This window comes from Pelobates fuscus, chromosome 2, assembly GCF_036172605.1.
Source record: "Pelobates fuscus isolate aPelFus1 chromosome 2, aPelFus1.pri, whole genome shotgun sequence".
NCBI lineage: Eukaryota > Metazoa > Chordata > Amphibia > Anura > Pelobatidae > Pelobates > Pelobates fuscus.
The window spans coordinates 209,519,419-209,543,277 of NC_086318.1; the positions used below are offsets into that span (position 1 = coordinate 209,519,419).

General features: G+C 38.7%; 1 protein-coding gene across 1 annotated transcript in view; it reads left to right on the forward strand.

The window, feature by feature from the left end:
• CRIM1 (cysteine rich transmembrane BMP regulator 1) overlaps positions 1-23,859 on the forward strand; it is a 650,317-nt gene that overhangs the window by 321,168 nt on the left and 305,290 nt on the right. Inside the window, exon 5 of the mRNA XM_063443119.1 lies at positions 15,750-15,871. Within this exon, the coding sequence (XP_063299189.1) occupies positions 15,750-15,871 (122 nt within the window). The remainder of the gene's footprint in view (positions 1-15,749; positions 15,872-23,859) is intronic.

The following is a 23,859-nucleotide window of genomic DNA, read 5'->3' on the forward strand; positions in this document are numbered from 1 at the left end:
TTAGTGTATACAGTTGTGTAAATGCATGCAGGGTTAAAATTAATGTTAGACGAAGTATACACTAATATATTGTGTGTATATATATATATATATATATATATATATATATATACACATACACACATTTATATCTCTATTTCTAATGTATTGTTTGAATATGTGAATATATTAGTGTATACAGTTGTGTAAATGCATGCAGGGTTAAAATTAATGTTAGACGTAGTTTTATATATATATATATATATATATATATATATAGTGAGCATTTATGTATAGTTTTATTAAAGCTGAGAGTGCTCTGCTCTGTAGACATAAATATATAAATATATAAAATAAATATATTGTTGTCAAATTTTAATACTAGATTTCTAGATTTTTTTTTATAACTGAATGCCCAGGTAATAAATACATTAAACTCACATTCTCTGCCTTTTTTGGGGGGTAGGAAAGACGGAGATGACTTAGAATGTTGTGACCATAGGCACCTGACATGTAAATCCAGCCCCTGAGTATCCTGAGTATGTGTTCATTCACTTCTACATGATCGACACCTAGAATTTCAGAATTATGGTATGTTACACCTTCTTAGTGTGCTCAGCAATACTAATTTTGAAATGATGTTGTTTTGATGGACTACGAACCCAGGGGCCAGTTGCAACCTTTAAAGGTATAGAAAATTCTAAGTACATCCATCAGTATTACTCTTCCTTTTGAGTGTCACCTAGCTAGGGTTTACGAACACATGAAGAGAAGAACATCATTGCTGATTAAACACTATATCAAATCATGTTTGAATTTCCCAAAAGATAGGCAGAGTCAGTATACAAACTGAGGTCAAAGGATTACAGAGGTAAGGAATAACGATGAAACAGGCTTAGGTCAATGCATAAGAGAGAGCAGGATAAACGAAATACAAAAGCCAGTCAAGGTACCAAACAACTATACAGAAGGAACGCGCTATTAGGCTACCAAGAAACCGCAACAGGGTAACAAGGAATGGGAGAGGTGAGGATATATAGGCATAAGCTATCTGTGATTGGATAAAAGTCGTTTGGAGTTTACCACTATTCGAGGGGGTACCTGCAGGGACGTTTTAGCCGCGAGGCAAACAAGGCATTTGCCTTGGGCGGCATTTTCCAGGGGGCGGCAAAAAAAGCCGCCCCCAAATGCCCAGGGCAAATGCCTTGTTAGCCTTGCGGCTAACAGACATGCCGGCGGGCTGCTGGGTGGGCGGCACTGGCGGGCGGGCGGCTGGCGAGGGAGCACTTCCTCTGAGCTCTCTGCTCAGCTCCCTCGCGCGCCGCCCGCAGAGTGAGGCTGGGAGCCGGAATCTGAAATCATATTCCGGCTCCGCCTCACAGCATCACTCTGCGGGCGGCGCTTGAGGATGCTGAGCAGAGAGCTCAGAGGAAGTGCTCCCTCGCCAGCCGCCCGCACGCCCAGCCCAGCATCCCAGCATAGCAGCCACTGGACCACCAGGGAATGGGAGAACCCCCCCCCCAAGCATTCCCAAAGGTAAGGAGGCTGGGGGGGGGGGGGTAGATAAAAAAAAAGAGAAGTGAGTATTAATGTGAGTGAGTGTCTGTGACTGTGTGTCTGTTAGTGTTTGTGTGTGTCTGTTAGTGTGTGTGTGTCTGACTGTGTGTCTGTTAGTGTGTGTGTCAGTGTGTGTGTGTCTGACTGTGTGTGTCTGACTGTGTGTGTTTGACTGTGTGTGTGTGTCTGTTAGTGTGTGTGTCTGTTAGTGTGTGTGTCTCTGACTGTGTGTCCGACTGTGTGTGTCTGTTAGTGTGTGTGTGTCTGACTGTGTGTGTCTGTTAGTGTGTGTGTGTCTGACTGTGTGTGTGTCTGACTGTGTGTGTGTGTCTGTTAGTGTGTGTGTCTGTTAGTGTTTGTGTCTGTTAGTGTGTGTCTGACTGTGTGTCTGTTAGTGTGTGTGTGTCTGTTAGTGTGTCCGACTGTGTGTGTCTGTGTGTGTGTCTGTTAGTGAGTGTGTGTTTCTGTTGGCTAGTGTATGCGTATCTGTCAGTGAATGTGTGTGTGTATTTAGAAGGCGGGGAAGGGTTGGGTGGGGGTGGCGCGCGCAGGGGGTGGGAGGGTGTCTGAATTTTGTCCTGCCTAGGGCAGCACAAAACCAAGATACACCACTGGGTACCTGACCCTCCTACACTGATCCCTGACGTTATTGGTATGCGCTGAATCCCGTGGGTACTTCTGCCGCATATATAAACAAGTCCGTCATAATGCCGGGGGAGATCGCGGCACTCGGAGCTGAGCCGTCGGGTAAGCAGGCTGAAAGTCTGACAAAGACTAATCTAGCTTCTGTGCAAAATGCCATTTATGATGTAAAGCCAACATTGCCTATAAATCTGTTTAGAATGATGGTAAAAGCATCCTTCTGGGGAAGTGACTTTAAACAGTAGGGACTGGGAAAGTCATCTGGATTGGGAACAAAATTAATGGATTAAATACTGTGAAATTCTAGAGGAATACCTGCTTCGATGTGATGTTCCAGACTGAGCAGGAGATTCACCTTCCAGCAAGATAGTGATCTTAAATATACAGTCAGCGATTAATGTCTTAATATTTTGCACCTTAAAACTGTTAATTATGTTTTGTAACTGAAATGGTAGAATTCAATATAGGGGAGTTGATTACTGTCAATGTGGTGATGGATGCATGTTACTGGGATTCAGATAATTCCATTTATTATATATATTTGCTATTTTAATCCATAGCACAAACTCAGTTTAATTCAATATGCGTGGAAGTATATAATGTGCATTGCTCAGTTGTCAGTTAAAATATTTAGCACCTCTTGCCGTTATTTTTTCTTCAGCCCAGGATGTTTTTTTTCTCCCGAATATTAGTCATATGTGCTTCTGTAAAAGTTTAAAATGTTAAGCATAAAATGAACTAGACAAGTTAGAGGTATAATAAATATAATAAAGCTTTTTTTTCCAGTTTTCGTTATTTCAAAAATAAAAATAAAAAATAATGTCTTTTGTGCTTAGCACTAAATAATACTATGATAACACAAGCTCTTTTATAGTTATAGTTTATTAAAAGTAAGCTGTTTTTCATTATTTCACAGTTTAATAAAGAAGTGTGAGGAATAAAATATTGCTTGGTTTTCTTTTTCGCTCCAAGACACAAGTTATTAAATATATATTGTCAGGGGAAATTTGTCCTGAGAACAGTAGCACCATTCTTAGAGCCTTGCATTTCACTTGTTTCAATTAGAATGGCATCGTCACAGCTCAGAATAGTCCTTGGGAGGAAACACAGGCTGTCAAAAGTGCATTGATCCATTGCAAGTATGTTTAATAGCAATTGCTATCAATTAATATCATGCCAACCATCAGTGAGACTGAAAGGAAAGCATTTTCATCTTCAAGTAGATCGGTCCTGATTGTCTGGTATTGCCGTTTTCCTTTCTGGGACTCAAGAATACAAGAAAAGCCGTGACAATATATTCTCATTTTACTTTTTTTGTACTCGTGTGATGTGTTGTGTCATTACTAGTGGCGTTCGGGATATTCATTACTTTAGCTTTATCTGTGTCCTGACAGCACCATTAAAGAGCAATTGTCACAGTGGGATTTTTGCATAGAGTAGTAGCCCCGGGTTGCACTACTTTTTCTAAATAAAATTGATTTGTTTTAATTATTATTTTAAATTATGCCCTGAATTAACGTATACCCTTGATTTTTATATTTTTGCTTAAGCTTTTAAAATGATTTAATATTATAAGAAAAGATTTTGATATTGTTTGATATATTTATATATGATCTATTTTTGCCATTTTCATTACTTTTCAAACACAACCAGAAATGTGAATGAAATCTGCTGGCATACACTATACTGTTATGCACGGAGCATTATGTGAAGAAGATGTCCATGTTTATGGAATCATGGGAGGGTTGCATTTGTACTGTGTGTGCATGCTTCCATCCATTCCATATGCCTTTTGATGTGTTTTGACAAAGTGTTTAACAGAAGTGTTCCTGACAGGATTTCTCTGTTAGTAAAACTCACTTCAATCAGGGCAATTTTTGCAGAACATTAATATATATTGCAACAGGAAATATGTTCATACAATTGTGGTCTTCACAACTGGAAAACGTGGTTAGACAACATCTTGTCATTCATTTAGCTGGGAAGAGATATTTGTCACTTGCGGTTTTTGTGTTTATGACAGGACAGTTTCATGGCTGTTTTTATTACCATGGGCTCACACCCTCACACCAGGAGTGCGGGTCTTCCACAACCAACAGCATTATATAATCTTGCATAGCAGGTCCACTATATTTTTTGCTATTTGATTCAGCTAGAGACGGGATTGTCTGTGCTATCTCAGTCACTTCCTCATCGACGTCGACCAGAGAAGTAAAATCAAATATACTGAGAAAAGTTCATATTTTAATGCATTCTAATTAATTATGGTTGAATTCCAGTCTGTAATGCCCCTTCAATTTAGCCTTTGTTATTTCTGTAAAAGTACTTTTTTTTTTTTTTAATGAAAAATAAAAAAAAAATACTTACTGTTTTTATATAGTGGTTGGGAGTGACTGAGTCATGTATTTTTGCTTTTTTATGAAATGGCAGCATGGACCAGCTGTATTAGAATAATTTGTGCTAATGGAACACCCAATGCATCAGAGCAATGACCATGAATATTGGCACTTCCTGACACTCATATGAACCATTATTTTATCCACTTGAAGAAAAAAACTGTCCATTTCTGTTCATACAAGCAGCATTTATTGAAATTAGATACCACTCATGCATATGCATGTGTTCAGTCATACATTTCTGTGACGGATTAATGAGCAAGTGCACATATGACATTATGAACCTGCTGTGTAATTGCTCAATGAATTAATGGGAGATGAGGGATTGCCTGAGAAATTACAGCCAGTTCCCAATTTCAGCCGAATGAGTAAAATCACCCTGCAGTGTTGCTTTGAATAGTAATCTATAATAAATGAAATTGGATGGTAGAAAGGGGATCTTATAAAGCATAGTTTATGGCCAGGGCTGTTTTATGACATAAAAACAGACTTCAGGTTTACTAGTTAGCATTTAATGTGACACTGTATTATAAATTACATATTTTATTTAAGGCAGAGTGATTCAGGGGTACTTCAATGAATAAATATTATCAAGAGCGGGCATTTGGAATCTGTGCTTCTTTTCACCTTGAAATAATTCGACCTCTGCATCACCACACGATAACGTGGCACCATTCTATGTCTCAGTTTATATGGGACGATTATTCTACTAATGGTTTACTTCCTCTCTTGGAAAGTTCTAGGTTCTGGTTTTACCCTCTCTAATTTTGAATCATTCTGGACTATTAACGTTCTCAAATTACATTGTCATTTATTCATGTTATTAATGCAATTTTTACACTTCTATTATTTACAATCTGTTCCCTTTAGTCTCTCCACAAAACTGTAAGCTTTTTTTGCTCCTTCGTCTTTTTTTTTAGTGCCCCATTTGCTGGGATCTTGAGGTTCTTTAATTACATTTGTTTAAAGATTTTAGGTCTTTGGGAAATTAATCCACCCTGATTGTTTGCGCCCACCCCTAGTTACATTTCTTCAACATAAAACCTTTATCAGTAGTGGAACTACCCTGGCCACACCAGGGGCCCATCAGCTGGCCAATGCACTTAGGGTCACCTGATGGGGACCAGTCATGCACCCAGTTGTGCGCTGCGGCCCCCCTATATTTGCAGCCTGGGACGAAGTGAGAGCCGCTCGCTTCCTCCCATCTAACAGACTGAGCAGCATCGGAGGACAAGTCAAGGCAGAGAGGCAGTCCGGAAGAGCCTCTGACTCCGAATAGCCTCAACCAGCAGACTGGACCCCATTGAAGAAACCCTCCTGCACCCAAAAAGAAGTAAACATGAGGGTGCATACAAATATGTACATTTTGCATTGTGTGTGTCTATCTATATACATGTGTGTGTGTGTCTGTGTATCTATATGTGTATCTTTGTGGCTATCTGTGTGCTGTGTATTCATATATGTGGCTATCCGTGTGCCTGTATGTATATCTGTGTCTGTATTTGTGTCACTGTACCTACCTGTTTGTCTGTGTATATATTGGTTTGTCAGTATGTATGTCTGTGCATCTATTTGTGTGTCTGTATGTGTAACTTGTGTCTGTGTATATCTGTGAGTCAGTGTGTGCATATGTGTGTCTGTGTATTTGCATGCGTCAGTGTTTCTATTTGAGTGTTCACCCATGTGGATTTGTTTGTGTCTGTGTATCAACGTATCTGCATGTCTGTACATGTTTATATGTATGTGTCACAGTGTGTGTATCTGTGTTTGTGTCTGTGTGTGTGTATATATATATATATATATATGTATATATAATGTGTGTGGCAGTGTACATGTGTGTGGCAGTGTACATGCATATGTGCTTACATCTCAGCATTCAAACGTCCACAATTCATACAGACACACACCCACATTCAAAGGCAAATGCAACACACAAGTAAACCACTGCTTTTAAATGGCAATAGTATACAAAAATATATCATACATTTATACACATATACTCCACACAACATGCTTACATTTAAACACACAAACACTGTTCAGTGCTAAATACAGCCATACAATGATGAGCAAATGGTAGATCCCCAGTTTGCAAATAATTGTGGGAGTTGTACGGCAAATGGGGATCTACCTTTTGGCTATCCTTGTGATAGGAGGGGGAACAAAAATTATTTCACTGACTGGATCTCTCATAGTGTATCAGCTCCATCTAATGCCAGAGGGGTAGTTACACTAGTCCATCCCATTTTGTCCATAGAGATTTAACCCCATGTTCTTGATAGAGAAGGCAGATACATCATATTAGATGTTACTCTGGCACAGCAAGTTATCTATTAGTTAATCTGTATGCACCAAACCGTGCAAATAATGTATTTTTTCACTCTTCTTTATGAACATATTACCTCCTTTTCAACCTCTAATATAATTATTGGTGGTGATTTAATTGATTTCCTGGACAGCTCCAACAGATTGGTATCTTCAGTCTTCTCCTCCCCGTGGACTGATGGACTGCTAATTAATTTCCTTAAATACCAACTTCATCTGACTGAAACATGGAGAATTTATTCTGAAATTTCTGAATTAATTCTGAAATTCAAAGACTGAATATATAGAGAGAAGAGGGAATAAGACAGAAGAGAGTAGCTCTAAAACTGGAAAGGAAAAAAGGGATTCACCAAAACCTTTAAAAACAATGCAAAATACACTATATAATACAGTGTGAGGTATCTGGGAGCTGATCAATAAAATAGATTAATAATAAATGGTTAATATTAAAAAAAACATTATAAAACACTTAAATATAAAACACTTAAATAAGTCCAAAACAATATTGAATTAATATGTATGGTATATGTATCCATAACCCTGATTGTGAGAACAACACAGGGTGGTTGGTACCAATGCCAAGTTATATACTTTTATAAGGATACAAGATCATGTCACAGTGCGTTCCACTTCAGAACTCACATCGAGGGATAGGCACTGGTCTCACGGGATGATGATTTCAACGGGTCCGGAATCCGAAGTGGATAGGAGTGTTTGCAGAGAGATTCTGACTGGCAGTAGCTGTGCTTGATTCGAGCTTTAGATTGTCTACTGGCATTTCGTAGAGATGTAGCCCTACTTCATCAGAGATTATCTTGATCTTTTATCCTTAGAAAGGTTTATAACTTGGCATTGGTACCATCCACCCTGTGTTGTTCTCACAATCAGGGTTAGGGATACCTATACCATACATATTCATTCAATATTGTTTTGGACTTATACCATTTGGACATTTATGTGTGTTATAACGTTTTATTAATATCAATTATCCATTTATTATTTATCTATTTTATTGATTAGCTCCTGGATACCTCACACTGTATTATATAGTGTATTTTGCAATATAAACAAATGGCCCGGCCCCCTCCCTCCTTATCACCTCCTGACTATTTCCTATCTCAATCCTCCCTTTTATCACATATATTACATACTAATTTATTTTCAAACATTATTTTCTAAGGTCATGCCCTTATTACTCTGCAACAGTTAAGAAGTCTCCCCTCTGGTACTTTCCTGCATACCTTTGCTCTTCAGATTCCTTTAAGTAGGAAGCCATATGGACAAACTACTTGAATGGATGATCCAATGCTTTTGTGAATATCTTCTAATGATGTCATGATAGGTCAGATTTCCTATGCAGCCGAAGTGGAACTGTCGTTTGCCATGAGCATCTGGCTTTTTCCACGTCACCATCCCTGGAAACTAAATCACATTACTTTAAAACTAAGGAGCTTCTACATGTGATTCTTTCAGAAAACACCTAAACATTTAATATTCCACAAATCATTTCTATCATTGGGGAAATAAAACTAACAAGTTGATTATATCCCTAGCTTCCCCAAGACCTTTTAAACCATCTATTACAAAAATGTGGGGTTAAAATGCGCAATTGGTTGACTCTCTTATCCTATCACATGACTTAATTAAGACCTGAACTGTCTTTCTAAAATTATTGGCCACATAATACAAAGATTTCTACCTGATACTTTACATTCTCAACAATTGGGATTTACTAGGGACAGACAATGTATTAAAGGTATTCTTTTGGTGTTCCTTTCTTTAAATTTATAAAAATAAAATCTACACAATTCACCCTTGACTATATTAACAATTAATAGTTATGACTCATCCCTGGTTCTTATAGAACAAGGGGTCTGCTAAGGATCACCCCAAATTTTTAATATCTCACTAGACCCTTTGATCCATATTTTACTTAAACCAGATACCTCACCTGAGATTTATGTTGGTTTAAGCCAAGTAAACACTTGAATTCCAATTCTTATGCATAAGATCTTTTCAGCCTAATCATGGGTTATCATGTTAATTGGTTCAAATCCACAGCCTTAGACCTTTACTCAAAACCCATGTGGCCTCCTCATGCTCTTGATACAATTCAATGGTCAAACTCACACATAAAATATATTGGTGTCCTAATTCCTAGACATATTACTAATTTATAATTCACCAACAGTTAAATGTATCAAAAATCAAAGAGCTGGAGGCGCAATTCTCACATTATATCAGACAGAGCATGCCTTTTAAAAGCTATTTTATTCCCCAAACGAGCATACCCACTACAAACCCTTCCTATGATTATAAAATGCAATGTCTTTTGCACTTTCTGTTACCACTTTCCAATGGAAAGGGAGAAGGTTGAGGGTGGCTCTGACACTGTTGCAGCAAGCCATATTTAATCTGGGTTACTATTCACTACATATTCAAATATAACTTAGCAGAGAGATTTTGCCATGTTTTGGACTAGTTTTCACAACATGATGCATTCTTTAAGAACTCTTTGGAACAACAATTCTGCATGAATGTTAAAAACAACCCCTTATTATTTTCTATCATTTGAACTTGGAAATTTACAAGAATCCAACTCAAGATTTAGAAGCAATATTCAAGATTACATTTCTTTTTAATCCTTCTTTATCAACATTCTCAGATTTTTACGAAAATGCTCCTCACCTGTATAAGTAGTTGTCCAGGCCCTCAACTTCATAGGATTTTACATTTTTCTCAACTACGAGACAAGTTCTCTACAATTTTAATCTCTCTTTTAGCCTTTTTACATATTTGGAAATACATTTACAAGTTTCACTTCACCAAGAAAATAATAACTGGTCTCGTTCAACTCAATCATTTGAAACCCCTCGACACCCCACTAATCTATTATTTGTTTACATGGTCATATTCGAACAGTCCTGTTTAATACTATCCCTACCAGCAGGGCCGGACTGGGAGAAAAATTCGGCCCGGGCATTTCTTTAGCACAGCGGCCCACTAAGAAGGGGGCGGGGCAGAGAGGGTGTGTTTCGTCATCACCAATGACAAACACGCCCCCTATCAAAGTGAGCGTTGGGTCAATCCTCTTCCAGGGCAGAGCTCTGCTAAAGAGCTCTAGCATGAGAAAAAAAAAACACCTGTATTTGTTCTGCACAGTGCAAGCAAATTTAATAACATGCTTGCACTGTTTCCTTGCAACTTGTCTCTGGTGTCTCTATAAATGGATACCAGGAGATAAAAGGGCCAGGAAAGAGTATTGTGCATGTGTTTGGAGCCTGCTTGTGGGATTGTGTGTGTAGAGTGAGCCGATTGTGGTGTGGTATTGTGTAATAAGGCGGTTTTAGTCGTGTTGTGTTTGTGGTGTAATGTAATGCATATGTGGCTAGGGGCTGTAGAGAATGTGTGTATAGGGGATGTAGTAAGTGTGTGCATACAGGCTATAGTGTGTGTGCATATAGGTGATGTAGTGGTTGTAGAGAGTGTGTGTTTAGGGGTGTAGCATGTGTTTGTTTACAAGGAATCTAGTGTGTGTATAAGGGATCCAGAGTGTGTATGTTAGGAATGCAGGGTGTGTGTGTGTGTAGGTGGTGCAGTGTGTGTGTGTGTGTGTGTGTGTGTGTATATATATATATACAGGAGTCTAGTGTGTGTTTGAAGGACCCAGAATGTGTAGGAGATCTAGTGAGTTTGTGTATATAACGGAATCAGAGTGTATATAGGGATCTAGTGTGTGTGTATATGATCCAGAGTTGGGTAAGGGATCTAGTGTGTGTCTGGAATGTAATGTGTTTAGTGGTGCAATATGTGTGTGAGGGGTGCTGTGGTGTATATATTGTGTGTGTATATATATATATATATATATATATATATATATATATATAATATAAATATGTTTGGAAGTATTGTGTGTGTGTGTGTGTGTTTGGTGCAGTGTGTTGGGGTTCTATGTGTATGTGTGAGGGGTGCAGTGAGTGTCTGTGAGGGGTGTAGTGTGTATGTGAAGGGTGCAGTATGTGTGTGTGATGGATGCTGTGTTTGAGGGGTGCTGTGTGTGATGTGTGTGAGGATGTTTTGTATGTGTGTGAGGGTGCTGTGTGTGTGTGTGTGTGTGCTGTGTGTGTGGGTGTGCTGTGGGTGTGATTTGTGTGTGAGGGTGCTGTGTTTAAGGGTGCTTTGTGTGTGAAGGTGCTGTGTGTGATTTGTGAGGGTGCTGTGTGATTTGTGAGGGTGCTGTGTGTGTGATTTGTGTGTGATTTGTGAGGGTGCTGTGTGTGTGATTTGTGTGTGAGGGTGCTGTGTGTGATTTGTGTGGGTGGGTTATGTGTGTGAGGGTGCTGTGTGAGAGTGATGTGTGGGTGATGTGTGTGACGGTGCTGAGTGTGATGTGTGTAAGAGTGCTGTGTGTGATGTGTGAGTGCTGAGAGTGATGTGTGTGAGAGTGATGTGTGTGAGAGTGATGTGTGTGAGAGTGATGTCTGTGAGGGTGCTGAGTGTGATGTGGGTGAGAGTGATGTGTGTGAGGGTGCTGAGTGTGATGTGGGTGAGGGTGCTGAGAGTGATGTGTGTGAGAGTGCTGATAGTGATGTGTGTGAGGGTGCTGAGTGTGATGTGGGTGAGGGTGCTGAGTGTGATGTGGGTAAGGGTGATGTGGGCGAGGGTGCTGAGAGTGATGTGGGTGAGGGTGCTGAGTGTGATGTGGGTGAGGGTGCTGAGTGTGATGTGGGTGAGGGTGATGTGGGTGAATTTTAAAAGGGATTGTGTGTTGGGGGGGTAAAAAAACAAACATCTAATAAGCATGCATTATATCCCCTCCTCCCTTCTTACCTTTAGCCTGGGAGGGAGTGACCAGCACGGTGACACCATCCCTGGTGGTCCAGTGGGTGAGTGAACTCTAGCCTGCGGGCTAGAGTTCACTCTGGCGAGATCCGGTCGTTGCCATGGCAACGCACCGGATCTCGCGAGAGGACCCGTCGGAGCTGCAAGATAGAGCTCCGCTGGGTCCTCTCCCTCCCCAGCTGCAATGTCTATTTAAATGGGCCGGTGGGGAGATCGCCCCACCGGCCCTCCATGGAAAACAGCGGGTCCGGCGCTCGGATAGTGCCGGCCCTGCATAGACCGGCAGGGGAGGTCCCAGGATCTCCCCTGCCGGTCTATGCAGGGCCGGCACTATCCGAGCCCATGGCCACCGCGGCCCACCGGGTATTTGCCCGGTGTGCCCGATGGCCAGTCCGGGCCTGCCTACCAGCCATATTCACAAATGGACAGCATCACTTCACTTCTTTTCTACCAACAATGTTCTGACTGTGATGAACAAATCACTTCCCCCTTCTTTAGTACCAAGAGATGTGTAGATGAATTGCATTGCATGCTTACCTAGCTCCTGAATTCCAAATATGACCGATGCTTCTAAATGCCTGAAATGTGGGGAGGAGGACTTAACTGTTTTTGGAATCATTCTCGAATAAAAGAATTTGTGAAAGATATTATATTGAATCCCTCCTACACTTTTTGGTACCACTGTCCCTGGAGATGTCTGTTTTCGTTAGTTTTTATGGCAATATTCAACAACATTATTGGTTTATTCAAATGGGTTCAGTAGCTGCCTCACAGACCATTCTTCATACTTGCATGTAACATGGTACATCCACTCTGATATTGTGCCAATCTAAACTTTCTTATGTGTTTCGTTGAGGCTGGGTTAAGTCTTCCCAATATAAGGAGTGTGGAGTGCAAGGTTTATCTTTTTAGTTTTTTTTTTTTTTTGCAGGGAGCCCTGCAACCACTTTCTTGATTCTGTATTAGAAACCTTATTCACAATACTTTTCAAAGTACAAATTGATTTTCTTTATCGATTTTGCGTGGTACATCTCTACTTAATTTGAGTGCATTGTTTGTTTTTTTTAGTTTTATTTTGTAGATTTAATTTGAAACAGACTATGGTATAAGTATGAGTTTAAATATTGTTTTAACTGTATGTTATGTACAACATAACATAATTTTACTTTTGTTATTATTAAATTTTTCAAATGCAACATTCCATAGGTTGTTAGGAAATGTGTGTGTATAAGACAATAAAATAGTTTGAAAAAAAAGTTACCCACATTTGAGGAGCGTGTCTAATGGAGCGCTCATGCTATGCTGTTTAGCAAAATTAGGACTGTGCTGCCAAAAATAGGACAGTTGGGAGGCCTAATGTATTCACCCAAATTAAACAGCAAGAAATACGTGTTTTAAAATTAAGGAGATGGTATAAATTAGGAAAATATAAAATAAAGTGTTCAAAAAATCTAAAAAGTAATTACTATGTAAAAAACTAAAAATATGTATACATATTTGTTTGTGCCTTAAGCATTCATTGAAACCATACCGCTAAAAATCAGAAAACAATGATCCCAAGCCTTAATAAATATGAAGTTTACCTACATTTTGTATTGCAAATGTTTTTTCTAATTAAGCTCATAGCAATTGTGTAGATAATGTTATGTTTATTTTTTATTTTATTTTATTTTGTCCTCAACAACCTCAGAAGTGGTTGTTAATGTCATTTTAATTGCCGAAAAATTCATAAAACATCGTGGTCTCTCAAACAACATTAGAGTTTAACTTTCAGTATGATTCCTGGTTAACTCCAAGTCCAATTACAAAGTTAAGCTAGTGTTATAATTTAGACTGTGCCGTTAACGTGACATTTCCATTTCAGAAATACAATGCTGTATATACTACTATAGGTATGAACTCTTCAATTAGTTTAAATTCATTTGTGTTTACATATTTTGTTACAAAAAGACTATATGTAGGTAACGAACCACACATTTATTTAATTGGTTATGTGTTGATATCTTAATTCTAAATTCATCATCATCATCACATATCTTCCAAACAAAATCTAAAGAATTAAGGGCACAACCAGTAGCAATGCAGTCACGCCAGGGCCCAGGGATCTGAGGGGCCTTCACAGTGTTAAGCTGCATTAAGATGAAAAGAGACTTCAAATGTTCCACCCATCTGCCATGAGGCTGTTAACACTAAAGCCACATTCACTTTTACATTGCAGGATGGATGTCCTTACTAATATTACACTAATGGATGCTCTGCGCTCTGCTCCTCCCCACTGCTGAAACTTACCTGTGGTTTACTTTGTGGGACATTGCACAATACCCAGAAGTTTCACTAGTGAGGCAGAGAAGAGCTGAGAACATCCACTGCTAATGTTGTACGATAATAGGAGTCAGGACAGTTGCCCTGGTATTTAATGGTGGTAGGAATCAGGCCCTCAAGAGGGGAATGAAACATGTCTTTATTTGTATTTCTTGCTCGTTACTCACAGTTATGGTAGCTGTTGACCAATCATCAGAAGGAGACATGAAATGTGCCCAGCTCTTTGGTTTGCCTTCTTTTCACCTAATATTGTAATGGGGCTTTAAACTTTGATGTTGTGCAATTCAGACACATTGCTTCCAAAGAAAAGGACTCCTCTTCTGTATAAGGAATTTAATTAAACTACACTGCTCATTCATTAATCACAGAATTGTATTTTGGACAAAGGTGTTTCAGGAGCACCTGGGGCTTGAGCCCAAAGCAAAACTTTATAATTAGTCCTTACACTAATTGGTATATCATGACTTATTTACACCCGCTATGTCTCCTCCTCTCTACTTATGAACAGTGTGCCACTTATTCTCTCCAAGATGTCAATAAAGCATAAGTGGAAACAAGCACGGGTATTCAATTTAAACTCAAAATGCTATCTACCTAAATGAGCGGTATGCAGCAATGGTCTGTTCGGTGACACCTCTCCTGACAATTGTCTGTGGGGAACCACCCTTAGGAGCCCTAGGGAGCAATAAACGTGTGAGCATTTTTTTTATGAGGTAGCTGGTTTGGGTAAACAAATTCAAAATCAAAAACACTAATATGCTCCTGGCCTTTCCGCTGCCTGTAGAGATCTGGGGCTGAGAAGTCCCACTTCCTGAACTTTCGCTTCCAAAGCTCCCCTAGCAACACCTATGATTTTGAAACAACATAACTGGTAATGTTCTTTTTTTTTTTTTTTTTTTTTTTTACTGTCTTGAGTAACTCATTTTTGCTTGTCCTGAGCTGAGTACACAGGTCTGGTAGCCAAGAAGTGAGTAGTATAAGGACATTTTTTATTTTTTTTTCAAATTCACAAGATTAATGCAAAATTAATTATAAATCTGGCTATCACTGGCTGGACAGAATATTATGTCCAGCACCTGAGGTGTCACTTTTAAGGAGCTTAGGTTTAGCTCCAACTTGAACTCTTGGGCGGAATGATCACCGCCTAGGGATATAATGTGCTGCAGGATCCGTGTATAGTCCTCATAGTAGTGGATATGTGAAAGGAAATTAAAAATATATATATAGTGTAGTATGCCAGACCAATTAGCAGCAGTAAGGGTAGTGTAAGATGTGCACTCACTTTTTATGGAGCCTAAACAGTGGCTCCACAGATTTAGTGTGAAGTGGTATGATCCACACTCTAGCATATAGATGATATAGATGTTGCTCCATATATAAAAGAGAGAGATATGGAGCTGAACCTAAGCTCCTTAAAAGTGATAGCTCAGGCGCTACACCTTTTAGTTTTTTCTCTCATCTTGTACCAGACAATCTAAAACCCTGGATTTGATAGTTTAGCTTCCTCTTGAACTGCATCGGTATTTTACAAGTGCTGATTTTTTTTTCTGTTTTTATCTAGTATATTGTATGCAAATGCTTACAAATATCTTATGAAACAGCCAGTGTTTACCTGTAATTTCAATTTTGTTGATGTCTAATAGAGCTTCATAATTAACATAAAGTTCACCATTCTCTCATTCATAGATGTGAGTGCCTATCTGGTCTCTGCACTTTTCCTGTTTGCGAACCTGGATCAATCCCCAGGATAGTTTCTAGAGGCAATGGGACTTCAGGACAGTGCTGTGATGTCTTTGAATGTGTTAATGGTAAGTGGATTTATTTTACCTTTTGGGCTCGTGACACAGAATCTAATGCTGCTAATTACTAGAAAACCAAAAAAAGCTCAATGTGTCAGCAAAAAAATAGGCAGGAGACAACACAACAAAATATGAGGTTACAGAGAGAGGACGCTTTGCTTCAGTTCTTTAACCTTTGAAAGGTTTTACAGTTTGGCCGGATCTGTTTAATGAATAGTTTAAGAGAAGATTACAGTTTGCATCCAGACTTTACATCAAGGAAAATTAAGAAAAAAGGGACAAGGGAAATGCATCAAAGGTGATTTAATGATTCAGAGGGTGTGGGCTTGCTCATGTATCTGATTTAATCATTACTGTGTATATCATAGTAAATTAATTTCATTGTTGTAGTCACAGTCTCCCCCCTCACCCTCCCCCCCCTCCCCCCCCCCCCCCCCCCGTTCCTTTTGGTAAAACTGGGAGCTGCGTTATCTCTTAATATTAACGAAGAAGGATCAAAAGCTGGCAGGAACTTTCATGCATATAATGATTTTGACGGTGGATGAAGGCCAAAGTAAATAAATCCCATCAAAAGGGATCCGACAGAGGTAGTACCATGTGATTGAACATGGATGATCATATTTTTCAAATTTGTGTTGGACAAATAAAGAAGCTTGGCATTTCTTTCTTGTTTTTGTAAAGCATACTTTATTAGGTTCATTTTAAGAGAAAGAGGAGGAAGTTAATTGCAACAATTGCAATAAAGAATAGACTTGTGTATGGTGGAAAAAATTGTATTGGGCGTACAACTTTGTAAAAAAAATAAATAATGAATTTTTTTTCGGGACAAACACATTTCAGCCATATGGTGGTTTGGCTTGTCCAAATTATTTTAACAAAGATTCAGGAAAATTCATTAAGTACACCAAACGAGCATGGAAATGCACCAACCTGTACACTGCAAAATAGACATGTCATATAAATATTACGTATACATATTTATTTAAAAGGGGCACTCCACCACCCAAATATAAAATAAATAAAAATCACTGTTTAATAGATATACCCCAAATAAAAACCATGCATGCATTTAAATCATGATTTTTTTCATTGGAGTTAGATCTAAAAACAGCTTGCAAAACCTGCAGTTCTCTTGTCTGCAGCCTTTGCAAGCCCTCCTCTTATAACCCTACACTTTATGAGACTGTCCAATCATAGACTCCCCAATGTAGCTCCATGAGAAGACTTTACAAGGTAGGTGCTTTGGGCAATTGCTGCCTCTTGAGTTCAGTTCAAGTAAGCTAACCAAACCAGGAAGTAACATTGTCCACTATAAAAGTCACGTGGTGTAACTAGCGGAATTTATAAAAGTGTCAATTTCTATTAAAATCTGCACTTTATTTAAAAAATTGAAAAATAGGACACACTCTTCACACTTAAAGGGAAACTCCAGTGCCAGAAAAACGATCCGTTTTTCTGGCACTGGAGGGTCCCTCTCCCACCCCCCAATCCCCGGTTACTGAAGGGGTGAAAACCCCTTCAGAGACTTACCTGAAGCAGCGGCGATGTCCCTCGCCACTGTCTCCTCCTCCGCGACACTCTTCCTTGTGATTGCGTCGGCCGGTGGGCGAGACTGATCTCGCCCACCGGCCGAGGAGATCTAATGCGCATGCGCGGAAATGCCGCGCATGCGCATTACGTCTCCCCATAGGAAAGCATTGAAAAAACATTTCAATGCTTTCCTATGGGGTTTTGAGCGACGCTGGAGGTCCTCACACAGCGTGAGGACATCCAGCGACGCTCTAGCACAGGTTTCCTGTGCTAGAAACTAGGAAGTGACCTCTAGTGGCTGTCTAGTAGAGAAAGTAAGTCCAGTAAGAGAAAGTATATATTATTTCATATATTATATTTCTTACTTCTCCTATTTTTATTCCCTCTATTGGACACTATTCACTTATTCTGTGAATAAAATCAGCATTTAGTGGCTGTCCCCTAGCCATCAATCATCTATTTTTATGGTGCGACGGGCAGAATTAAGAATCACAAACCAAAACTAATATGCTTATCTACTCTCCAAGTTTAATAAACAATTATTCATGTTTTTTTTTATTTTATTTTTTTTTATTTAAAGGAACAAGCCAGCAATAAAAAATATACCACTATTAAGGAGGAACGATAAAGAAAAATAATGTTGCAATTTTCACTTAAGGGACACTATTTACCACATACCACATAAAAAATTTTTTTTGTCAATCTTTCCTTTTTTGAGGCATGTAAAGTTATGGCAATTGTACACATATGCAAATTCATAATAAAAAAAAAAAACCCCTCCAAATTAATAATCTATAACATGAAAAATCAAGCTAGGCAAATATGTCTAAAGGCATGGTATAGGGTGGCACTTATACTGTTGCAGGAAAAATGCAAAACATGCAGAGTATTTTATAGATCTATAAATGCTAAGATAAGTCTAGCAAGACAAGAGTGTCTACTGGCATGATACAGGCAAGGCATTTAATCAAGAGGTGTAGACATGGTGGATCAAAGGTGAGTAGAACCATACTAAGTTAAATAACACATATTTAAATTAACCATAATAACTGTAGGGGCTGCACTTTTTAGATTAGTATAACAGATTAAACTGCGTTGAGTCAGATCATTGCGGTATCCTGACTACACATGATAAACATACGAGTGTAGACAAATATACATGCTAAGGTAAAGTAGATAAGGCTAAAGCAGAACATGAATGTACTGCCCAGAATGATGACATACTTATCGGTAAGTAAACCATGTGTAGTACCACTGGGAGCTAATGGCATATGGAGACAGAATGTGAAGGGAAACAAGTGAAGGAACATATGCAAATGCCACAGGAAGGTAGAGAGCTGTGTCTATAGAGGCAAAAGTGTATCATGAGATTCAGCCTATTACTCTCATAGGGTGGGCAATAGTGGATAATAGTAATGGCACAGGTCCCGCTTATCTGCACCCCACCAGCCCCAAGCCCTAATACAGCCCAGTCTCATCAATCCCATCATGGGTAACACTCAGGACTAGGTCCCGAGGCCCTCGACCATGAAGTTTTGTCATATTATGAGTAGTGGCCTTCCAACGGTGTAAGTTGTGCTTGGGGTACTGTCCCCGGTTGGACCATGGCCCAGGATGATAGTGATCCATGGCAGGACTGAGCCTGCAGCTCCTAAGTGCATTCCGAGATGCCTGCCTTCACTTCACCCCTGTCAGTGCAGAGCCACACCCAGTGGGCCGCAGCTTGTTAACAAGGGGTGGGATATCAGGCTGAATTGCAGGCGCAGCTCTGAGTCTCTAAATACATCTCTGAATCTTGTGCCAAAATTGTGCCCATATTCTTTCAAAAGCCTGAGAGAGACAGTTTTCCTGTGACGCCCACAGCATGAAAGTTTGGAGGGAAGGAGGCAAGGAGACAGCTCTGCAGAAACCATTGAATTCAGCAAGTAGAAGTGGTTCTGCACCCCTGTGGGGACTGGGATGAATCCCACTGGTCCAAGGGGTGAAGGGTTGTTGGGAAAGTGACAAGTCTGCTCTGTTGACTATGGAGCGAGGAGAGCGTCTGCCTCTCCCCAGCTCCTTCGCAGTAGGCCGCATGCCCGCTATGCCAGCTCCTGGTAACAGAGTGTCAGTTAAAGTATCCCCTGATTTGGCAGTTCACTCCCCACTCATGTAGTGCACAATCGAGTGAGTTCAGGCTTGTAGTCCTGGATTTTCACTGTGTTTGTGGCTGAAAATGCAGCAGCCCACCCAGCACCTGTCTGCTTAGCTTGGCAGTCAAGCTCTGCCCCCCATTCTTTTTTTTTTTTTATATATATTCAACAACAGAGGTATCATGATACCCAGCAAGTTTATTCTCTGCAAAATGTTGACTATCATAGGTGACTTGGTTCAATAGGTGTAGAGTTGCATATTGTCTACTGCTGGTCCATGGACATTTTGTATGTATTTTCAGTTTTAAAACAAGCAGCTGATATTTTTTTTTCACATTAATCTAAAAAAAAACACAAAAAAATGATATGTCAAACAAACTTGACATGTTTAATGAAAGAAACTATCACATCCGTATCAAATCATCATTGATTACAACTGTGAGTATTTACAGTATGTTGATTGTAATTATGTACTGAATGTTATGGTAATTAGTCATCACACTCCATGATATAAATTAATTTGATCATAGACGTTTGACACTATCTTTAGGTGCTCACTCTACTGTTATACGCAAACAGATATCATAGTTGTCAATAATACAGTCTTGACAAACGCACGTAGGCCATACAATCCATGAAAGAATGAGGGTTTGTGTGAATACTTGATAATGTGGGAAATGCTGTTTTTTAATTGAGATGTACATGCCATGGGTCAGAGGAGTGAAGTAAGCTTTCTAAAGTGAATTTTGGTACATAGAAACTTGGAAAGGGCCAGGGTAGTTTCTTGTATAGTGTCAAAAATGCATGCCTCCACTTTAGTTTATCAATACATTCAAGTATCAGAGAGTCACTTGAAACATGCAAAAATCAAGGTTCTCTTATCTTAGGTTCATACTTGTTTTGCTGTTAAGCAGCCTTTTTTAATATTGTGCCTCAAAATGATAAATTAGCATTTTTCATATGCCAAGTGAGAGCAGTACCAACATGATTTTGAGATGAAGTCATTCGATTTCCTGGCATAACACTGTTCCCAAGAAGAAGCAATTGGTTGTAGCTCGAGGCAATTTGAGTCTCTCTACAACATGCCGTGATATTAAAACGATGCATTTCCAAATTATAATTACAGCTGGTTTATTAATTGGTTAATTAAATGCAAATTCCTAATATAGTGATTCATTACTTGCTCCTATAAACTGTACTAGGATGCCTTACTTCACATAATTATGGTGGCATGGACAATGGATAGTTTGTCAGGAAATATCTGCCAACCTTCGCGATCTAAAGACAGGACCCAAAACCAAGGTCAGTTTAGGACATCGAGAGATGTTGTTTGTGTGCATCAGTGGACACATTGACAGCTTGATACAGAGGGTGTTGGATGTTTATTCCGTTCGGTAGCATATTTTATTTTTCTTGCTGTTTACAGGAACAATCATCTGTTTTTTTATTTATTTATTTATTTATTTTTCCATGGGCATCAAAATTAGTCTGCTAGAGATTCAGTCTTACAATGAGAAATATTTTTGCTGACACTTGCTCTTAATACAGCGTATCTCCCGTTCTTCCACAATTACCTTTATTACAGCATTGATCCTTTGTTATTAGGACAAGTTCTGGTTAAAGTGACACAAATATATGAATTTGTCTGTGCTTCATAATATAGCACCTTTAAAATTGCTCTGTTAGAACCTTTAAATGAAAGTGTTTGGTTTTTTTGGTTTTTTTTCCTCTTGGATACATGGAAATGGTAATGTTTGTACTATTGTTAAAAAATGTATTCTTCAGACTTCCATCTTCATTGTTCATTAGTAAACTAAAGACAAGCAGCAGACTCTTCTAAAATGACTAGTTTAGTAAAGTTGCCTGCGTGTTATCAGTCTTTCATTGTCTGATCTGATATACTGTTATCTGCTATTCAATGAACCGTGCTTTCTTTGGCTTTCCTATTCAGTACTTTGATTTGTGTGGCTAATTTTCAGACAATGACAGATTATCAAGAAGTAGAACTTTTAGGTACTCCATCACAGCTCTGCATGCGACAGAAAGGGAAAGTTCACTCTACCTGCCAATAGAAAACAACCATACTCTGTCATTTTCTGAAATGCTTCCATTTACTGGTGAGATACGTTATGCCATTTTGAAGTTATCCATTTGACTGAAACAATAAAACATTGCAAATTTCAGCTGTGGTATATTTCCAACATGCTTTGTGAGTATACTTCAAAATGAGAAAGTGATCTAAAGTGTTAGTGTGCTTCTTTACCAAGAATCTTTTGTTCTCCTTTGTGATAACTTGACACAAAAATGACATTCCACAATAACAACCTTTACTTCTTGCATCAATTATGATGCTTTGAGGTTCCCTAACCCTTGATACAGTGGTTATAGCTGCAGCAATTAGCAAAATGTGGTGCATCTGCTCTTAGATTAGACATAAAGACCATTCACCTTTTTGTGTTAAATGGCATTTCTCCCGAGTACATCATTCCCTGGTACTGCAGAGTAAGGTCCTCGTCTGGGCAAGGCTCCCCGACAAAGCTTAAAACCTAGCGAAATAAAAGAACTTTAGAGGTATCTTTTTATTTACATTTTATTTATCTTTTACAAAATTTGGTTTTATGCTATTTTTTTTTAAACATTGTATATATAATGCTTTAAAAAGTGGGATTTGTTTCCACCCTGGAGTGTCCCTTTCAAATTGGTCCAGATAACATTCTTGACTGACACATTCTACTGGTGGTTACACTAACAGTAAGACTCAGTTAGGGTACTGTCATTATTTAACTTGTCATGGTAGATTTTCCTCCTAGTAATTGATGAAGCAAAGAATCCAGTAATAACAACATCCTCTAATCCTCTAATTGTGAGTTAAAACCTCTTATTTTATTTTTTAATTTTTTTTGTTCAAGTGGTCTTCAAAGACTTCCATTCTAGTTCTTAGTCTGTCTTGAGAGAATTGTTTTTTCTTTTGTGTTTTTTCTTTAATTAGTCCTTTATCTTTTACTAAAGAGACGCAAATGGTTTGTGGTTAGCTTCTCCTAACTTCAGGTCAAGAACATTTGTGGGATTAGTGGTTTAAATGAAAGTCAAATCCGCTGTGAAACCTGCTGCTGGAGAAAAAAAAAAAAGGAATTAATTGGAAACGTGTGTCTTTTATTAGCTTACCCAGCATCTATGAAATCAGTGCTTTACAATGAGGAGGCCTGGGATCCGTGCACATCCTTCAATAGCTATTCTCCTTTGCCCTCTGTGGGCGGTGTTGTAGAGAAACTACGGAATATAGAAAGTAGAATAAATGGCCAAATAACACGGAATAGCAGTGTTTAGAAATGCAGCTGTTACTGGGATGATTGATTTAGATATTTTTTTTTATTTGAGTTACGGTCAAAAAGTCAGAAAGGAAAGCACTTGGCTTCAGTAAAGGTGTACGGCAATTCAATATTCAGTTCTTCAGCTATAAGTCAGGTTCTCATTGATTTTAAGGGGCTCATGACTCAGAAGCTCTTCATTTGAGTTAATCATTTAGCAATAAGTTCACTTAAATTAAGTTGCTTAACGGTACCAGCAAATGACTCAGGGTTTTGGGATCTTTTTTTTCTATGAATAACCAAAGTATTCACAGATTTCCACTAAGTATCATGGGTGGAAAAACAAGTAAACATGCATTTCATCATGTATATTAAAACCTAGAACTCATTAAATCATTTTTTTTTTCAATGCCACATTAAATGTGCTTACTTCCTTAGCTATATAACAGAACATCCACTGTGCTTCTTCAGTTTCTGCATATATTGTCATACGATTTCATAAGCAACTTTGTTTTATAGACTTGTTTTAATGCGGAAAGTTAGCACCAATGTTTATTTTGTGAATGTTGTGTATTTTATTATTTGTATTTTTTTTTTTTTTTTACTTAGGCAGGAGTTCTCACCGTAGGGGAAAATAAATACTTGATATAAAGCAAGCAAGGCATGCAGCATAGTAATACAATAAAAATGTTACTTGTTAGTATTCTGCTGACAGTGCCATAGATCTGGTCTAGCAAAGATGATGTGTCCATTCTGCTTGTTTCTCTATTTTGTTTAAGTCTCGAGTTGCCTGCACTCATCCTTCACAGAAATGTTAAACACCACATAGTACGTCTGTTAAAGGATTTGTGTTGATGCCTTAAGTTTTGCCCAAGACCCTGGTTTAAAGCCAACACGCTGTTTAGTTTCCTTGCATAAATCAGATTGATAATATTTGTAAAACTTTCTATGGTTACTACTGTGAACAGATATTCATTTATTTATATTTTATAATGTCTATGCTACATCATCATCATAGTTTATTGTT